Below are 14,102 nucleotides of genomic sequence, written 5' to 3' on the forward strand. Positions count from 1 at the left end.
ACACATTCGAGATTTATTAGATGCGGGTTTGATAATAAGAACTCGTTTTTTAATCTCTTTTGTATTATAATAAGGGACGTGAGAATTGAGACGGTATTTAATCTCGTTTTTAATCTCTTTTAAATCCCTTTAAATGACCAAAGTTTAAATGTTGGTTGTAATGAGCTTTAAATTCCCTTTAATTTAATATGTATATTGGTTTTTTTTTTGCCGTGTCCCGTGTCCTAAAAAAATCGTAGTGCCGTGTCCCGTGTCCGTGTCGTGTCCGTGTCCGTGTCCATGTCCGTTTTCGTGCAACCTAGACCAGAAACCACAGTACAGCGTACCGTTGCATGGTTTTGCCATTACTTGACTTAAATGAGAATGTTACACTTACTCTTACATATATCGACTAAGGCTTTGAAAAGTATCATTGTCTTGACTTCCTTGATTAGCTTGATCATCTTGAATCATTGTTGAAGGTCCATTCGATTGCTTCATTCACTAATTAATTCAACTAAGAGCAAACAATCAAATAACAAGGGGACTTGGCATCATCAATTCAATGTGTTCTAACAACTCATTTATTACTCCATTTGATAAGAGACTAAGGTTCCAGAAATTTAGCATGCTTATGTCATCTTTTGAGTTTTGATTAGCATTTTTTCAATAAAAATAGAGGAATACTTAACGGAGTTAGAGAGAGTCCCTTAACTGTAAAATATGAAAGTTGAGGTCCTTAACTGGAAACAAATTTAAAGTTGAGGTCCTTATCTCACCCTTTACTCAAAAAAAAAAACCAAACTCATTGTACGAAAAGCAAGAAAAATAAAAAGGTAAACAATTTGAAAGCGGACAAAATAAATCAAAATTCGAAAAAATCGATGGAAAATATCTGAATTGGTAACCGATCAAACACGTCGATAAGTAACCTGAATAGTATCCAAAACAGGACTCATTTCGAATCGAACTGAAACTGAATCAAATTCAATAATGACCAAATGATACCGAAACTAAATATATTTGAACCGCTTTACTTGATTAAAATTATTTATTTTCTCATACATTATTCACGTCCGTTTTTTTTTTAAATTTTACACAAACAAAAAAACGGGCGTGGAACACCCCACGTGGACCACGTCCAACCCTAGCACCCCACGTCCAACTCTAGGCTTGGACGTGAATAGTGCACGTCCAGCCTTTGCTCACGTCTGACCCTAGGATTGGACGTGGGTGTTCCACGTCCAACCCCTTTTCGTCTTAATTTTAAAGTTTTCGTCTTTTAAATGTTAAATAATTATTTAACGATAATTGGCGGAATTAATAATTAAATATACGTAATTTACATTATTAAATATTGTTCTTCGACATTGTTACTAGCTTGTTTTTTATTTAGGTCGTCGGTCGACAAAATGAAAACTATCTTAATTGGAAGTTGCAAAAAATCGTGACAAAACGGTTGGGCTTTGGTTAGGATTTCTTTGATTAAGTTATCATCATGTTCAAAACCGACTTTTTGTTTGTAAATAAAAAAAAACGTCTTTTTTTTCCCAAGTAAAGTGAAATTTAGAAAGGGACGTGCTTTTTCACATACAAATTTTACTCTTTTACATACACTTTTTACAATTCTACCCTTGTCATTTTTTTCATTCCTTCATCCAATCTATAAAATATTATTAAAATGATAGCCTAAAAATGCCACGTAGACAATGCCACATGGGATGAAAAAAAAGCCACTAATTCACTACTTTTTTTAAAAAAAAGACACTAATTCATTAACTATAAGTTAATAATTTCAAGATATTTCATATGAAGTACTATTATATGTATTCGCAATATAAAAAAACTGAATACATAAGAAATTAAGAACGAAGAAGAATAAATAAAGTTGAAAACAAAAAAAAAATTGTATTGTCACTAATTCACTATTTTTTTTAAAGGCACTAATTCATTATTGTTATTACTATAACTTTGTTGTATATAGAAGATGTTTTACAGAACTAATTAATCGACAAATGAGTATTAAAGATCATATAAAATATTTTATTAGGATAAGATTTTGTAAAAAAAAAACAAGGGATATTCTACATGGTACCCCTCAACTTTTCGACTTTCTACGTGGTACCCCTACACTTTTTAAAACATACATGGTACCCCTAATTGTTGTCATTATCACTAAGTGCACCCCTAAACTTTATTTTCTGCCAATTAAACTCAATTTTAGGCATTAAGTGATGACTTGGACGCGTAACCAAGTTTGTTATTTATTATGTCATGACATATGGACTCTATTAGGCTCAATATCCATTTCGATCCTAATATTTATTGATATATATGGGCTAAAAAAATTTTGACGGAAAATTTATTGATCCCATGCCAAATTATCACGTCCAAAGATGGATATTTGAGCCTAATAGAGTCCTTATGTCATGGGATAATAAATGACAAGCTTGGTTACGCGTCCAAGTAATCACGTAACGCTTAAAACTGAGTTTAATTGACGGAAAATAAAGTTTAGGGGTATACTTAGTCATAATGACAACAATTAGGGGTACCATGTATGTTTTAAAAAGTGTAGGAGTACCATGTAGAAAGTCAAAAAATTGAGGGGTACCATGTAGAATATCCCAAAAAACAAATTGCATTGTTTAGCAATATATTTAGTAAGTAAAAACTAAAATAATTATATTTATAATTTTGTGTTCATGGTGAATTTAAATGAGACATTTTCCATTCCACTTTTATTGTTTAATTATCCTTTGAAATTTATTCCAAATTAATTATTTTTTCGAAATTTAGTATGATAAATGACTTAACTATTAGTATCCATACAATAATATAATAAAAAGGCAAGATGAGTAGTTTATTATTTGACGTGTGTCATGTTAAACAATTTTAAGTGCCACATTTTATGTTATTTTTCTTTGCATCTTATTAGGAATAGTAAGAGACTATGTATGAGTTGGTATGTATAAATTATGACACAATGAATTATCATAATTAAGTTTATTAGTGAAATTATGATACAATGAATTTGCATAATTAAGTGTATTGGTGGTGACTTTTCAGTTGCTCACTGAGTTTGTATAAATACCTCCTTATAGAGAATTAAGCAAATACAAAATCAATATTTTAACTCTCTAAAGTCAAAACACATTTTATATCATTCATCCTTAATTCTTCATGGGTCATGTGAAATGTATATTGAAGACAAACATTCCATCCGCCTCCGTTTTATTGTGCTTTGAAAATCAATAGTTCAATTATTTCATATAAATTTTGGATCTCAAAGTCGCTACACTGCTACTAAAGTTTAAACTTTTTAGTTTGTTTGCATGTTTATTTCTCCTGATTGTTCATAATTTTCATAGTATAAAGCTACAAATTTAAAAAATTAATATTTAAGTTAAGTAAAATAAAAAGTTCAACTTCATAGTTATGAAGTCAAATAACCAACTCTGGTTCCTTCCTTGCTAATCTCTAATTCACGTGATTAGTATTTGTAATCTACTTATAAGGTGATTAATTTGCTTACATGTATTTTTTTGTTGACATGCAGATAGTACGTATTGATTATGTAATTGAATAAGTCAATATGGAAGATGTTGTGGTTTAATTTAGTAGTTTGATTTACATTGCTAAGACAAATTCATCCTATTTCAAGATTCCGACATATTTGTAGTATATGATTAGTCATAACAATTGTTTGGTTTGAAACATAATGTAGAATATTCAGTTGTTACCCTACAAAGTAATTAAATATAATGAAAAATGATTATGCATATGACCAGGGCCGGCCCAGAGGGTTGTTTACTGGGTTAAATGACAAGGGCCCAACAACAGAGGGGGCCCAATATGAAAAAAAAAAAAAAAACGCACTAATTCTTCTCAGTAAACAAAGAGGAAAAGAGTAAAGTAACATTACTTTTACATTTTCTAATTTGACTCTTCCCTTCTAAATCTATCACTCACTCTCTCTCATTTGCATCTACCAAAATCAATTTTTCCCCAAATTTTCTAGGGTTCTTCAAAAATCTGCTCCACAGTTTACATTTTCATTCCTTCAAAATTGGAATATTGAAAAGGAGTAAAAAACTTGGGTGATTGTGTCTCTACCGCTCCTCGACCTCCGTTCGCCTCTTCCTTGGTTGTCTATCCGCCTCGTGGCCTTAGTCAGCCAAGAATTCAGAAATTTAGGGGTGTTCTAAATCATTTTTTTTCTTCGTAATCTTCAATTTTAGCAATTTAAATTGTTGATTAATTGATTTATAAGTTGTACTGTTGTGGGTGTTTTAGGCTGCGGATCTAGTGACCTGCTATATCGTTTTTTTATTGTTCGGATTTTCAGCATATATGGTTGTTTTGTTGTCTTTGTTTGTGAACTGTGATTCTGAATTTATTATTGAATTATTGAATTTCTAATTCTTAAAGTCTCTTATTGAATTCCAATTATCAATATTGCCTTAAAAAAGACGAGGAACTTACGAAGGAGTTACAAATTTGTTTGAAATATTGTCAATGCAAATTTAATTCACTCAAATGATAGTTTACATGATTCTATATTTCTATCAATGAAATTACTGGGGGAGGAAACGACCACACTAAAGGGGCCTTTTTTTACGATTTTGCCAAGGGCCTCAATACTTTCAGGACCGGCCCTGCATATGACTTGAGGCAACAAATTACATCATCATGTTTAAAATGTTATGTAGATTTATTATAACTGTAATACAACTCAAATTCACAAGATAGTCCACCAAAATGAATTTAAATTTACATACTTTGTCACTAACATAAGAATTTCCACGTAAATAAAACTATGTGTTCCTTCCTTGTTTATAATGTCATCACATTAGGTACACGTCGACTTACTAACAAAAAAGTACATTTCGACCTCGCAACTCACTTTGAACAAACATATGCATGAATAAGTTTTAAGAAGGATTATACTCTGTATTAACTACCTATTTCTCAAACTAAATTCTTCCCTATTTTAAATCTTACAACAACATGAATTATTTCACAACATGTGTCAACCATTTTACATTTTATCTTAAAATCTTTTATTTATCGTTGAAAAAAAATTGGTCTCCATTTTCCTCCCCCTTCATTAAATTTTCGTATTAGAACAAAGTTTTAATGAAGCGTTTTGATAAAAACCCGTGCATTACACGGGTCACAAAACTAGTTGATTAGTAAAATCGGTTAACCCAATTGGTAGAGTAGATAGTTATGAATAGGCAAAGTTAGAAAATCCTTACGATAACACAAATTATTTTATAGGACCGTCTTATAGCATAAGACCAGCCCATAATCTAAAAGCCCAAGCAATTAACTTATAACTCACCTTTTTAATCAAATAACCAAAAGCCCCAAAAAAGTAGTTAATAAATTTGTTTAAAATATATTTTATTTTGATAACCTAAAGTTTTATATTAATAACTTATATATTTAAATATGTTAGTTTTTATCATAAAAGATCATGTTGTTAAAATATAAATTAAATTAAATTTTATCTTTGGGCTTCTCTCCTTTTGAGCCAGTCCTATGCTATAGACGGTTCTATAGGAGAGTTGCTGTTACGATAATTAGCAATGTGTCCCGCTATTTAGCAACTATCAGTCAGGACTAAGAACCCTACGTAAATAAAATCGGTCCGATTTTAATCCAAACCAAAATGACTCAGTCCAATCCATTTTCTTGATCACTGGGCCTTCTCATTAATCAAGTTACCCAATTTTTCACACATATCCTTGTCAACCTAATAAATTCAAGTAACCGAGTGGAGCATTAAAAGGCCGAATAACGGGTCGGGCGGACCCCTGCATTTGGCCATCTCTGGCTCTCTGCTAAATACTGATACCAATAATAGAAGAATCTAGAAACTTTTATCTACACATACAAAACCCTCGATTTCTTCTCACACCTATCAGCTACTAGACCAACAACTACTACATTTTCTCTCTTTAGATTCTTCCCTTTCGCAATCAGTTTCTCTCTCTAAACCAAAAATGGAGGACTTCGACATGGCGGCGGCGCAGGAACAAATGATGAACGGCGGCGGAGGTATGGACTTCGACGGTCTCGACGACGGTGATTCTCCAGCGATGAAAGTCGGCGAAGAGAAGGAGATCGGAACTCAAGGCTTGAAGAAGAAACTTCTCAAAGACGGCGATGGCTGGGAAACTCCTGACAATGGCGACGAAGTTGAAGGTTTTTCTCTTCACTCTTTTAGTTCTTTCTATTTTACTTCGTTTTTTGATTAATGCATTGTTGTATAGAGTTTAGCTGATTGATTAATTGATTGATTGATATTTTGCGAATTAATCGCGATGAAAGTTAAATGTTCAGTGTTTGATTAGTTAATTGGTTTAGAATTTTGTTGATTGATTAATTTATGCAAATTAATCGCGGCGAAGTTAAAGCTCCATTGTTTAATTCGTTAGGTTTTTCAGAATTTAGCCGAGTGATTGATTTTTGCAATTTAATGGCGACGATAATGAAGTTTGATTCTTCAAGCTAAACCTCGCAAGTGAACGATTCGTTGCACTAGTAACACGAGGAGCTTGGGAGACTACTAATTGTTATTATTCTTAAGTTTAGCTAAGTCAAAGAAAAAGGATTGATTGGCAAATAGACTAGGTAAGCTACACTAAAAACTAGCAAATTAAACTAATAGAGCAACAACAAAATTCAAGGAAGAAACTAATTGGAAAGATGTTTTTCTCAAGATATAAAAGGACTAGGGCACGATCAGGCTACAAACATTCATGATTATCATGTTAATTCCGGCAATAAGTCATCTTGGGTACACAAGGCGGGGGAAAACGCCTCTAATTTGCCTATTGACTCTCTCCCGGGCTCACAATAGGACACTAGACCTACCGACTCAACTCCCTCCCGGGCTCATGACTCGGAATCTCCTACACAATATTCTAATACCCTAGGAACGCGCGCCATCCCCAAGGTAGTCGATTAATGCTAGGAGTCATTAAGCATACGATAAATTCCCAGCCTTCCCAACCCTTTTCGCGAAGGTGAAGGTCAAACCGGTTCCCAAAGGCACCCTCTTTAGGCTCTCCCTCCCGGGTTCAACCCAAATAGGCAAAGGATGTAAATGGGGGGTCAACTTAGGACCTAACCAATTCCCATTGGTGGACAAGGGTCATCAATCAACCAAATTCCCAAATTACAACAATAACAAAATAAATCCTAAGGTAAACCCCACCAATTTCCCCTTAATGACTATTTAAATGGAATCAAACATGTTAATCACTCATGTAAGTGCCCAATCGCACCCTAGTAAGAGTACTACTCACTAATCATGGTTAATTTAGCAAGACAAGCAATAAAGGAGGATACTTTAACAATAAACATGGTGATATTATGAATTTTATGATAAGAGCATGCAAAGGTGATAAGAGAAGATGGAAATCAACTAATAAGGCTAAGAGTAGATGAATTAATTAAAAAAGACCAAAGCTTTATCAAATCTATCAAAGTCTCAAGCTTTCTATGAACAACTCCAATCAAAAGCATGAACAACAAACAAGAGAGAGAGATTTTGACTAAACTATCAACAAACAACAAGTCTCAACAAATTCTAACTAAAAGAGATCTAACAACAACTATTGAAAACAATTGATGAACAAAGGAGAAAAAAGAAAAAAGAAAGAAGCAATACCAACTATAGAAGGATGAATAATAATGAAGAACAAGGTAAGAACAATAATAATAATTTTTGATTAATGAAGAATGATTGATAAGTTACAAAGGATTTGAGTTTCTCCTCTCTAAACCTTACAAATTTCTTCTCAAAACTAGGATTAGATCCCTAATTTTCTGGAAAATTGACTATTTATATGAAGTACAAAAAGGTAGGTGGAAATACAAGAGGAAACAAAAACTGCAGCCGAGGGGTATAAACGTATAATTATGTCTAGTCCGGGCATAATTATGCCTGCTCCGGGCATAATTTTACCCGGTCGGGTAAAATGTCAAAACATGCTAAAAACTCTAAACGGGTGAGAGGTACCCGGCCGGGTGTAATTGTGCCCGGCCGGGTGTAATTGTGCCCGGTCGGGTAGGATTGTGCCCGGTTGAGGTAAAGTTATGCCCCTCGGCTGTAATTCCTCCTAGTTGCTTCCTTTCTTCAAGCAAATCCTGTTCCAACTCCGTCCCGCAAGAGCTCCCAAGCAAGATACCTACAAGAAGGTCAACAAAAGCTAGTAAAATAGCTCGAAAACTCGTATAAGCAAGGCAAGGTAGGAGTGACACGGATCAAGCTAAAATAGGTCAAAGCGACATACTAAACTAGCCAAAGGGGGAACAAAAAGGGGTCCTAAGTATTGCTTTATGAGGGGTAAAATGGAGTTATCAAAGTTCAATTTTCGCGAGTTATTTCTTGTTAGAGATTGAAGATAGGACGAGGAATGAGTGCAATGGTTTTATTATTTCTTTCAAATATTAGCATTTTTGCAAATTAATGGTGACGAAGTTGAAGGATTTTTGCTTAGTTAGTTATTTCTTTAAAATAATTTATGTAAGTTAATGGTGACGAAGTCGATGGTTAATCTTTTTGGTTGATTAGGTTTTCTAATTTTAGCTAACTTTGTTACAATTTGTGGATAGTGCATTACACGGGAACATTGTTGGATGGAACAAAGTTTGATTCGAGCCGCGATAGAGGAGATCCTTTCAAGTTCACTCTAGGCCAAGGTTCTTTCTTACTCTTTCTTTAATGATCTGTTCTTTAATGATCTGTTCTTTAATGATCTGTTTTTATTTTGTACTGAAATGACTGTCTATTTTATTGAAATGTATATGTATTAATTATTGATTACTTGTTTTTGTTGGTTGCAAAGTCGAATATGTGGTATCTCATAGCTAATGTCATTGAAGCTCTTAATATTAATTTGTTCCAACTGAAGAGAAAAGTATAGGAGGAAAACTCTCGCTGAGAGTAGTTGTTCTTCAATTGACAAATTCTGTTTGATTGTATGCTGTTAGTCTTGCATGCTCCTATGCATTTTGATGATTAGGGTGATTGAACTTCGATTGAGTTCTTTGATGCTTTCGTGTACTTCAAAATTAAAAACCTGTTTGAATTAGATTGTTAGTATGGCAATTTTGATTTGCAAATTTGGTTAATCTTATAATTGAAATGGTAAATGGGAGTGAATCAGCTGAATCTTAACGTTATCGTTAATATCGTGCATCAGTTGATAAACTACTTTTATCTGATGAACTCTCACGAATGAGTCATTGTTCACTGTTTTGTGATGAGCATGTTAGGTGAGTAACTGATTGATGAATAATTTCCTGATGTCGTGGAAAGGAATAATGATGCAATGGGTAAATATGTATCCAAGCAAGTTGGTTTATGAGGAGATGTCTGCCTTTTACCTTTGGCAGATGATGTAGTTGAGAGCTTGCCATCTTCCTTAAACGAGCATTGTTACGTCGTAGCTTCATCAAGTAATGAATTAATTGAAAGCCAAAGTTGACTAATAAATTGTTTTTTACTGATTTGATTATTTAAAATTAGACCTGATAAAGCAAATGCAAGACCCAAAACTGCATAACCTGAATATGACCCAATACTCGAATTGACTCGACACGAACTGGCCCAGTGTTGACCCAACAAAATTACCCAACCCAGAACTACCCAACACCACCCATCTCGCAATTGGTCCTATCCGAAATGATCCGAAGTGGTCCGAAATGACCGACGATTTATTTCAAGTCATAGAGTACTTGATATTATACATATTAAAACAAGTGGTCCATTGTTTATAACATTCCTTGGTAGATAAGTAATTTTGCAACACTCTTTTTATTAGTCGAATTATTATCAGTTAAAGCGTTTTAACCACGGCCTCAAAATACCCCCCGACTCAAAGTGACCCATTCTTGTAAATGACCTAACACGAAGTGACCAGACCTGATTGGCGCACTCGAAATTGGCGCAGCCCAACCCAGAACGGGATGGGTAGCAGACCCGATATGACCCTGATCGGACCAAAATCCAACTCAATTGTCCCATTTCCCTTGTCTACTTGAGTCGTTTTCCCTTGGTCTTCTTTTGGAGCACTGGAGTTGTTAATTTGATATTTGTAAGTTGGACAGCTTGTGGCCCATTTATTTGAAGTATATTCACCAATTATTTTATTTTGTTCATGAAGACGAGGATACTGCTGTTTTGTTAGAATTTTCTTTTCACTTCAAAATCTGGGGTGCGTTTGCTCTATGTTTATGTTGTATATAGGTCACCGTCATAAATTTGCAATATCCGATCCTTTGGGAGTAACCTGGCCTCTCCATTTTGTACTAAGCTCCAGTAATATCTGCATGTGACGGGGATAATGCGGCACTATTTTGATGTTATCTGAGCATCAAGATCTTTCCCTGCCAGTATTTGGATTTTTATCCCGGCTTCATTGCATGGCACATAGTATTTGGCGGTATTCAATAGAGAGTTGAAATAATAATTGTTTCTTGTGTGAGATTCACCGAGATTCTTATTGGTGGTACTGTAGCAGTAGCCTCTGATTAGTTTGAGGATTATTTGAAGGTGTAATATGTAGCTATTAATTTGTTTTACATTGTCAAGTGCTAATAACTTCTAGGTATTTTCGGTTTATTTCTAATAACTTCTGGGTTATTTTTTGTTTGTTTCCTAGTATTAATGTGTTGCCTAATAACAAGTAAGAGAATTTCTGTGTTAACGTATTGCCTAATATTTTTATTGTGTGTTGATCGATAGGTCAAGTCATCAAAGGATGGGATATAGGTATCAAGACTATGAAGAAGGGTGAGAATGCTGTTTTCACCATCCCTGCTGAGCTCGCCTATGGGGAAGCTGGTTCGCCTCCTACTATCCCAGCAAATGCTACCCTACAATTTGATGTCGAGTTGCTGTCTTGGGTTAGTGTGAAGGACATATGCAAGGACGGTGGAATCTTTAAGAAGATTCTTCGTGAAGGAGAGAAGTGGGAGAATCCAAAAGATGCAGATGAAGTGTTTGGTATTGCTACCTAGTTCTTTACGTTGGGTGATTACTCTGGTTAGTGTCAATCTACAATGAACTGATTTTGCTATTCATGATGACTGCAGTAAAATATGAAGCTCATCTAGAAGATGGAACCTTGGTCGGAAAGTCAGATGGTGTGGAGTTCACCGTGAGTGATGGTATGTCTATCTATGAGATTTTGATAGGCCACTTGCAAGAGTATATTTACAGATGTTGACATTGATGCTGTGTTGCTTCAGGTCACTTTTGCCCTGCTTTGTCAACGGCTGTGAAGACTATGAAGAAGGGGGAAAAGGTGCTTCTATCTGTGAAGCCACAATGTAAGCTTCTTTGAAATAAATTGCTTTCTTTCTAGAAAGCTCATGATATACCTCAACGCTTACTGTCTATTATCCATTGCAGACGGGTTTGGAGAGCAGGGCAAACCAGCCTCTGGTGATGCAAGTGCTGTTCCTCCAAATGCGACACTTGAGATCACTCTTGAGCTGGTATCTTGGAAGACAGTGTCTAATGTTACTGATGATAAGAAGGTTGTTAAAAAGATACTCAAGGAAGGAGAGGGATATGAACGTCCTAATGAGGGAGCCGTAGTGAAATGTGAGCCCCAGGGCCCAGACTTTTTTTCCCCTGATAAAATTGCTTGTTGGTGTGTATTGTCTGACATGAGGTTTCCTGACAGTGAAATTGATTGGAAAGCTTCAAGATGGAACTGTATTTTTCAAGAAGGGTCATGAAGATGGAGAAGAGCCTTTTGAATTCAAGACAGATGAAGGTACTGTCGGCTTGACGTCCTCTTATTTTGTTAGTTACTCCCCTTCCCTGCCTCGCATAAACTTAGTTTTCTGAGTGCTTGAAATTCATTTTCTGTGCAGAACAAGTAATTGATGGGCTTGATAGAGCTGTGGTGACTATGAAGAAGGGTGAAGTTGCGCTCGTGACAATTGCTCCCGAATATGCTTTCGGCTCATCAGAGTCAAAGCAGGATTTGGCTGTTGTTCCTCCCAGCTCTTCAGTGACTTACGAAATAGAATTGGTTTCATTTGAGAAGGTCAGTTATCTGTCTTTTTTTGTACATGTTTTAGTTTTTACAAACATGAGTTCTTTAGTCATTGTGTTAAGACTTGCGATTTTCTGATTTCAGGATAAAGAATCATGGGACATGAGTACTCCAGAGAAAATAGAAGCAGCTGGCAAGAAGAAGGAAGAAGGAAATGTGTTGTTCAAGGCTGGTAAATACGTGAGAGCCTCAAAGAGATACGAAAAGGTAAAGGCATCCATTTGGTATGTTTGAGTTTTGTTTTTATGTCGTTTTGTTTTTAAAACCTCCTTTAATTCTGAGCTCCTTGACATGCAGGCTGTTAAATACATCGAATATGACACCTCCTTCAGTGATGACGAGAAGAAGCAATGCAAGACTTTGAAGGTATCTTGCAATTTGAACAATGCAGCCTGTAAGCTGAAGTTGAAGGACTATAAGGCGGCAGAGAAACTATGCACCAAGGTAAATCTTTCGCTACATGTACCAAAATTACCATATCATCTTCTGACCCCACAAAAAGGATAATATAGAGCCATAGAGGTGGTTTCTTGTCTAATTTGTAAAAAATGAAATTTTTTTTAGTTTGATCGTCAATTGTTGGATATGTAGGTATTGGAGTTGGATAGTGTGAATGTTAAAGCACTCTACAGAAGAGCACAGGCATATATACACTTAGCAGATCTGGAGTTAGCAGAGCTTGATATTAAAAAGGCTTTGGAGATTGATCCTGATAACAGGTATCGTCTTCAAACTTCATTGGAGGCGGCTTCGTAACTTTTTATGCGAGACCAATCAAATTTTTTGACTTATATTGAGCTAAGACCGGAAAAATCATTTATATCTTATGCAGGGAAGTGAAACTTGAATACAAGACCTTAAGGGAGAAAATTAAGGAGTACAACAGGAAGGATGCTCAACTGTACGGCAAGATGTTCTCTAAGATGGCCCTGCGCACCTAGACAAGATGTTCTCAGTAAGACAACTTGTGATTTTATGGCGCAAATTTCATCGTAGAATCATTTCAATCTTGAGGGAACTTTGAATGTGATGATGCCCCACACATTAAGGATTTTGATTTTGTTTCCAAAATGCTTTTGTATCACTTGGAAGAAATTTAGGAATCTATTTAAAGATAATGCTCGATTTCTTTGCCAGTCTATTTTACGTGATTTCAAGTTCATCTGTGTTAAACATAGTTCATCTGTGTTAAACATAATGCTCGATTTAGAAATTTAAGTATCTATTTAAACATATATTCTCACGCCACTTGATAGTTGATTTCAAGACTTATTGTCAATACAATACTCCGGTATATAGTGTGTACTGTGTAGAGCTTGAGATGGATCAGCCATATGCTGTTTCTTTGCATTTCTAGTCCATCCCATGAAAATTTACGAATTCATTTGCTACCCCTCTCTGTTCCATTCATTTGTTTACCCGTTTTATTCTTTATGAGTAGTGTTGTAATCAAAGGTAAATAAATGATTATGATAGAGAGAGTAGTAGTTCTAGGAACACAGGCTAACTGTAAATTTCGATTTCATTTACAGTGAAAAAATGACTGATTTCTCCATATAGATTGTCTATTACAAGGCAATTTCTGACTTTTTCAGTACTTGATAAACCATGCAACACTAATGATGAGCTTAAGATATCTACACTTGTCAATGTTATTAGACCTTGCTATAGTTACTATAATGCCAATGGCTACGACGATACTATGTCGTCAATGTCCACATTCACCGGCTATGTTGATTAACTTGAATTATGTATCATGATCAACTAAAATGCAACATAACATAATTGGCGCTTCAATTGTAATTTCACATACTTTAATAAGTTGATGTTTGTTTGCAAAGTTATCAGCTGGTCATAAACCAGTCGATGGGCATATAATTTTTTTTTTTTTTTTTTTTTTTTTTGTCAGAATGGGCATATAATTATGGCTTCTATTTTGCCCTTCATCATATTTTAAGACCCTCTTCATCGTAATCATTTGTTTGCGTTTAATTAAAATAACACTAAAAAAAAAGTGTAACGCCCCGTAAATTT

At 34.9% G+C, this 14,102-nt stretch overlaps 1 protein-coding gene across 1 annotated transcript; it reads left to right on the forward strand.

Moving 5' to 3' along the window:
- Positions 1–5,862: 5,862 nt before the first annotated feature.
- LOC141591905 (peptidyl-prolyl cis-trans isomerase FKBP62-like) lies at positions 5,863–13,204 on the forward strand. Its single transcript, XM_074412398.1, has 12 exons — positions 5,863–6,192; positions 8,611–8,697; positions 10,745–11,005; positions 11,095–11,169; positions 11,251–11,331; positions 11,414–11,608; positions 11,691–11,783; positions 11,884–12,059; positions 12,153–12,275; positions 12,366–12,512; positions 12,660–12,787; positions 12,901–13,204. Exons 1-12 carry the CDS (start codon positions 5,991–5,993, stop codon positions 13,007–13,009), a joined length of 1,677 nt encoding a protein of 558 aa, XP_074268499.1. The 5' UTR covers positions 5,863–5,990; the 3' UTR covers positions 13,010–13,204.
- Positions 13,205–14,102: the final 898 nt, after the last annotated feature.

The sequence above is a fragment of the Silene latifolia genome, chromosome 7 (genome assembly GCF_048544455.1).
Source record: "Silene latifolia isolate original U9 population chromosome 7, ASM4854445v1, whole genome shotgun sequence".
NCBI lineage: Eukaryota > Viridiplantae > Streptophyta > Magnoliopsida > Caryophyllales > Caryophyllaceae > Silene > Silene latifolia.

Coding starts and splice junctions, on each gene's coding strand:
- LOC141591905 (XM_074412398.1), top strand. CDS start 5,991: ATGGAGGACTTCGACATGGCGGCGGCGCAGGAACAAATGATGAACGGC. Junction 11,006..11,094: donor AGATGCAGATGAAGTGTTTG/GTATTGCTACCT, acceptor TGATGACTGCAG/TAAAATATGAAGCTCATCTA. Junction 12,513..12,659: donor CAGAGAAACTATGCACCAAG/GTAAATCTTTCG, acceptor TTGGATATGTAG/GTATTGGAGTTGGATAGTGT.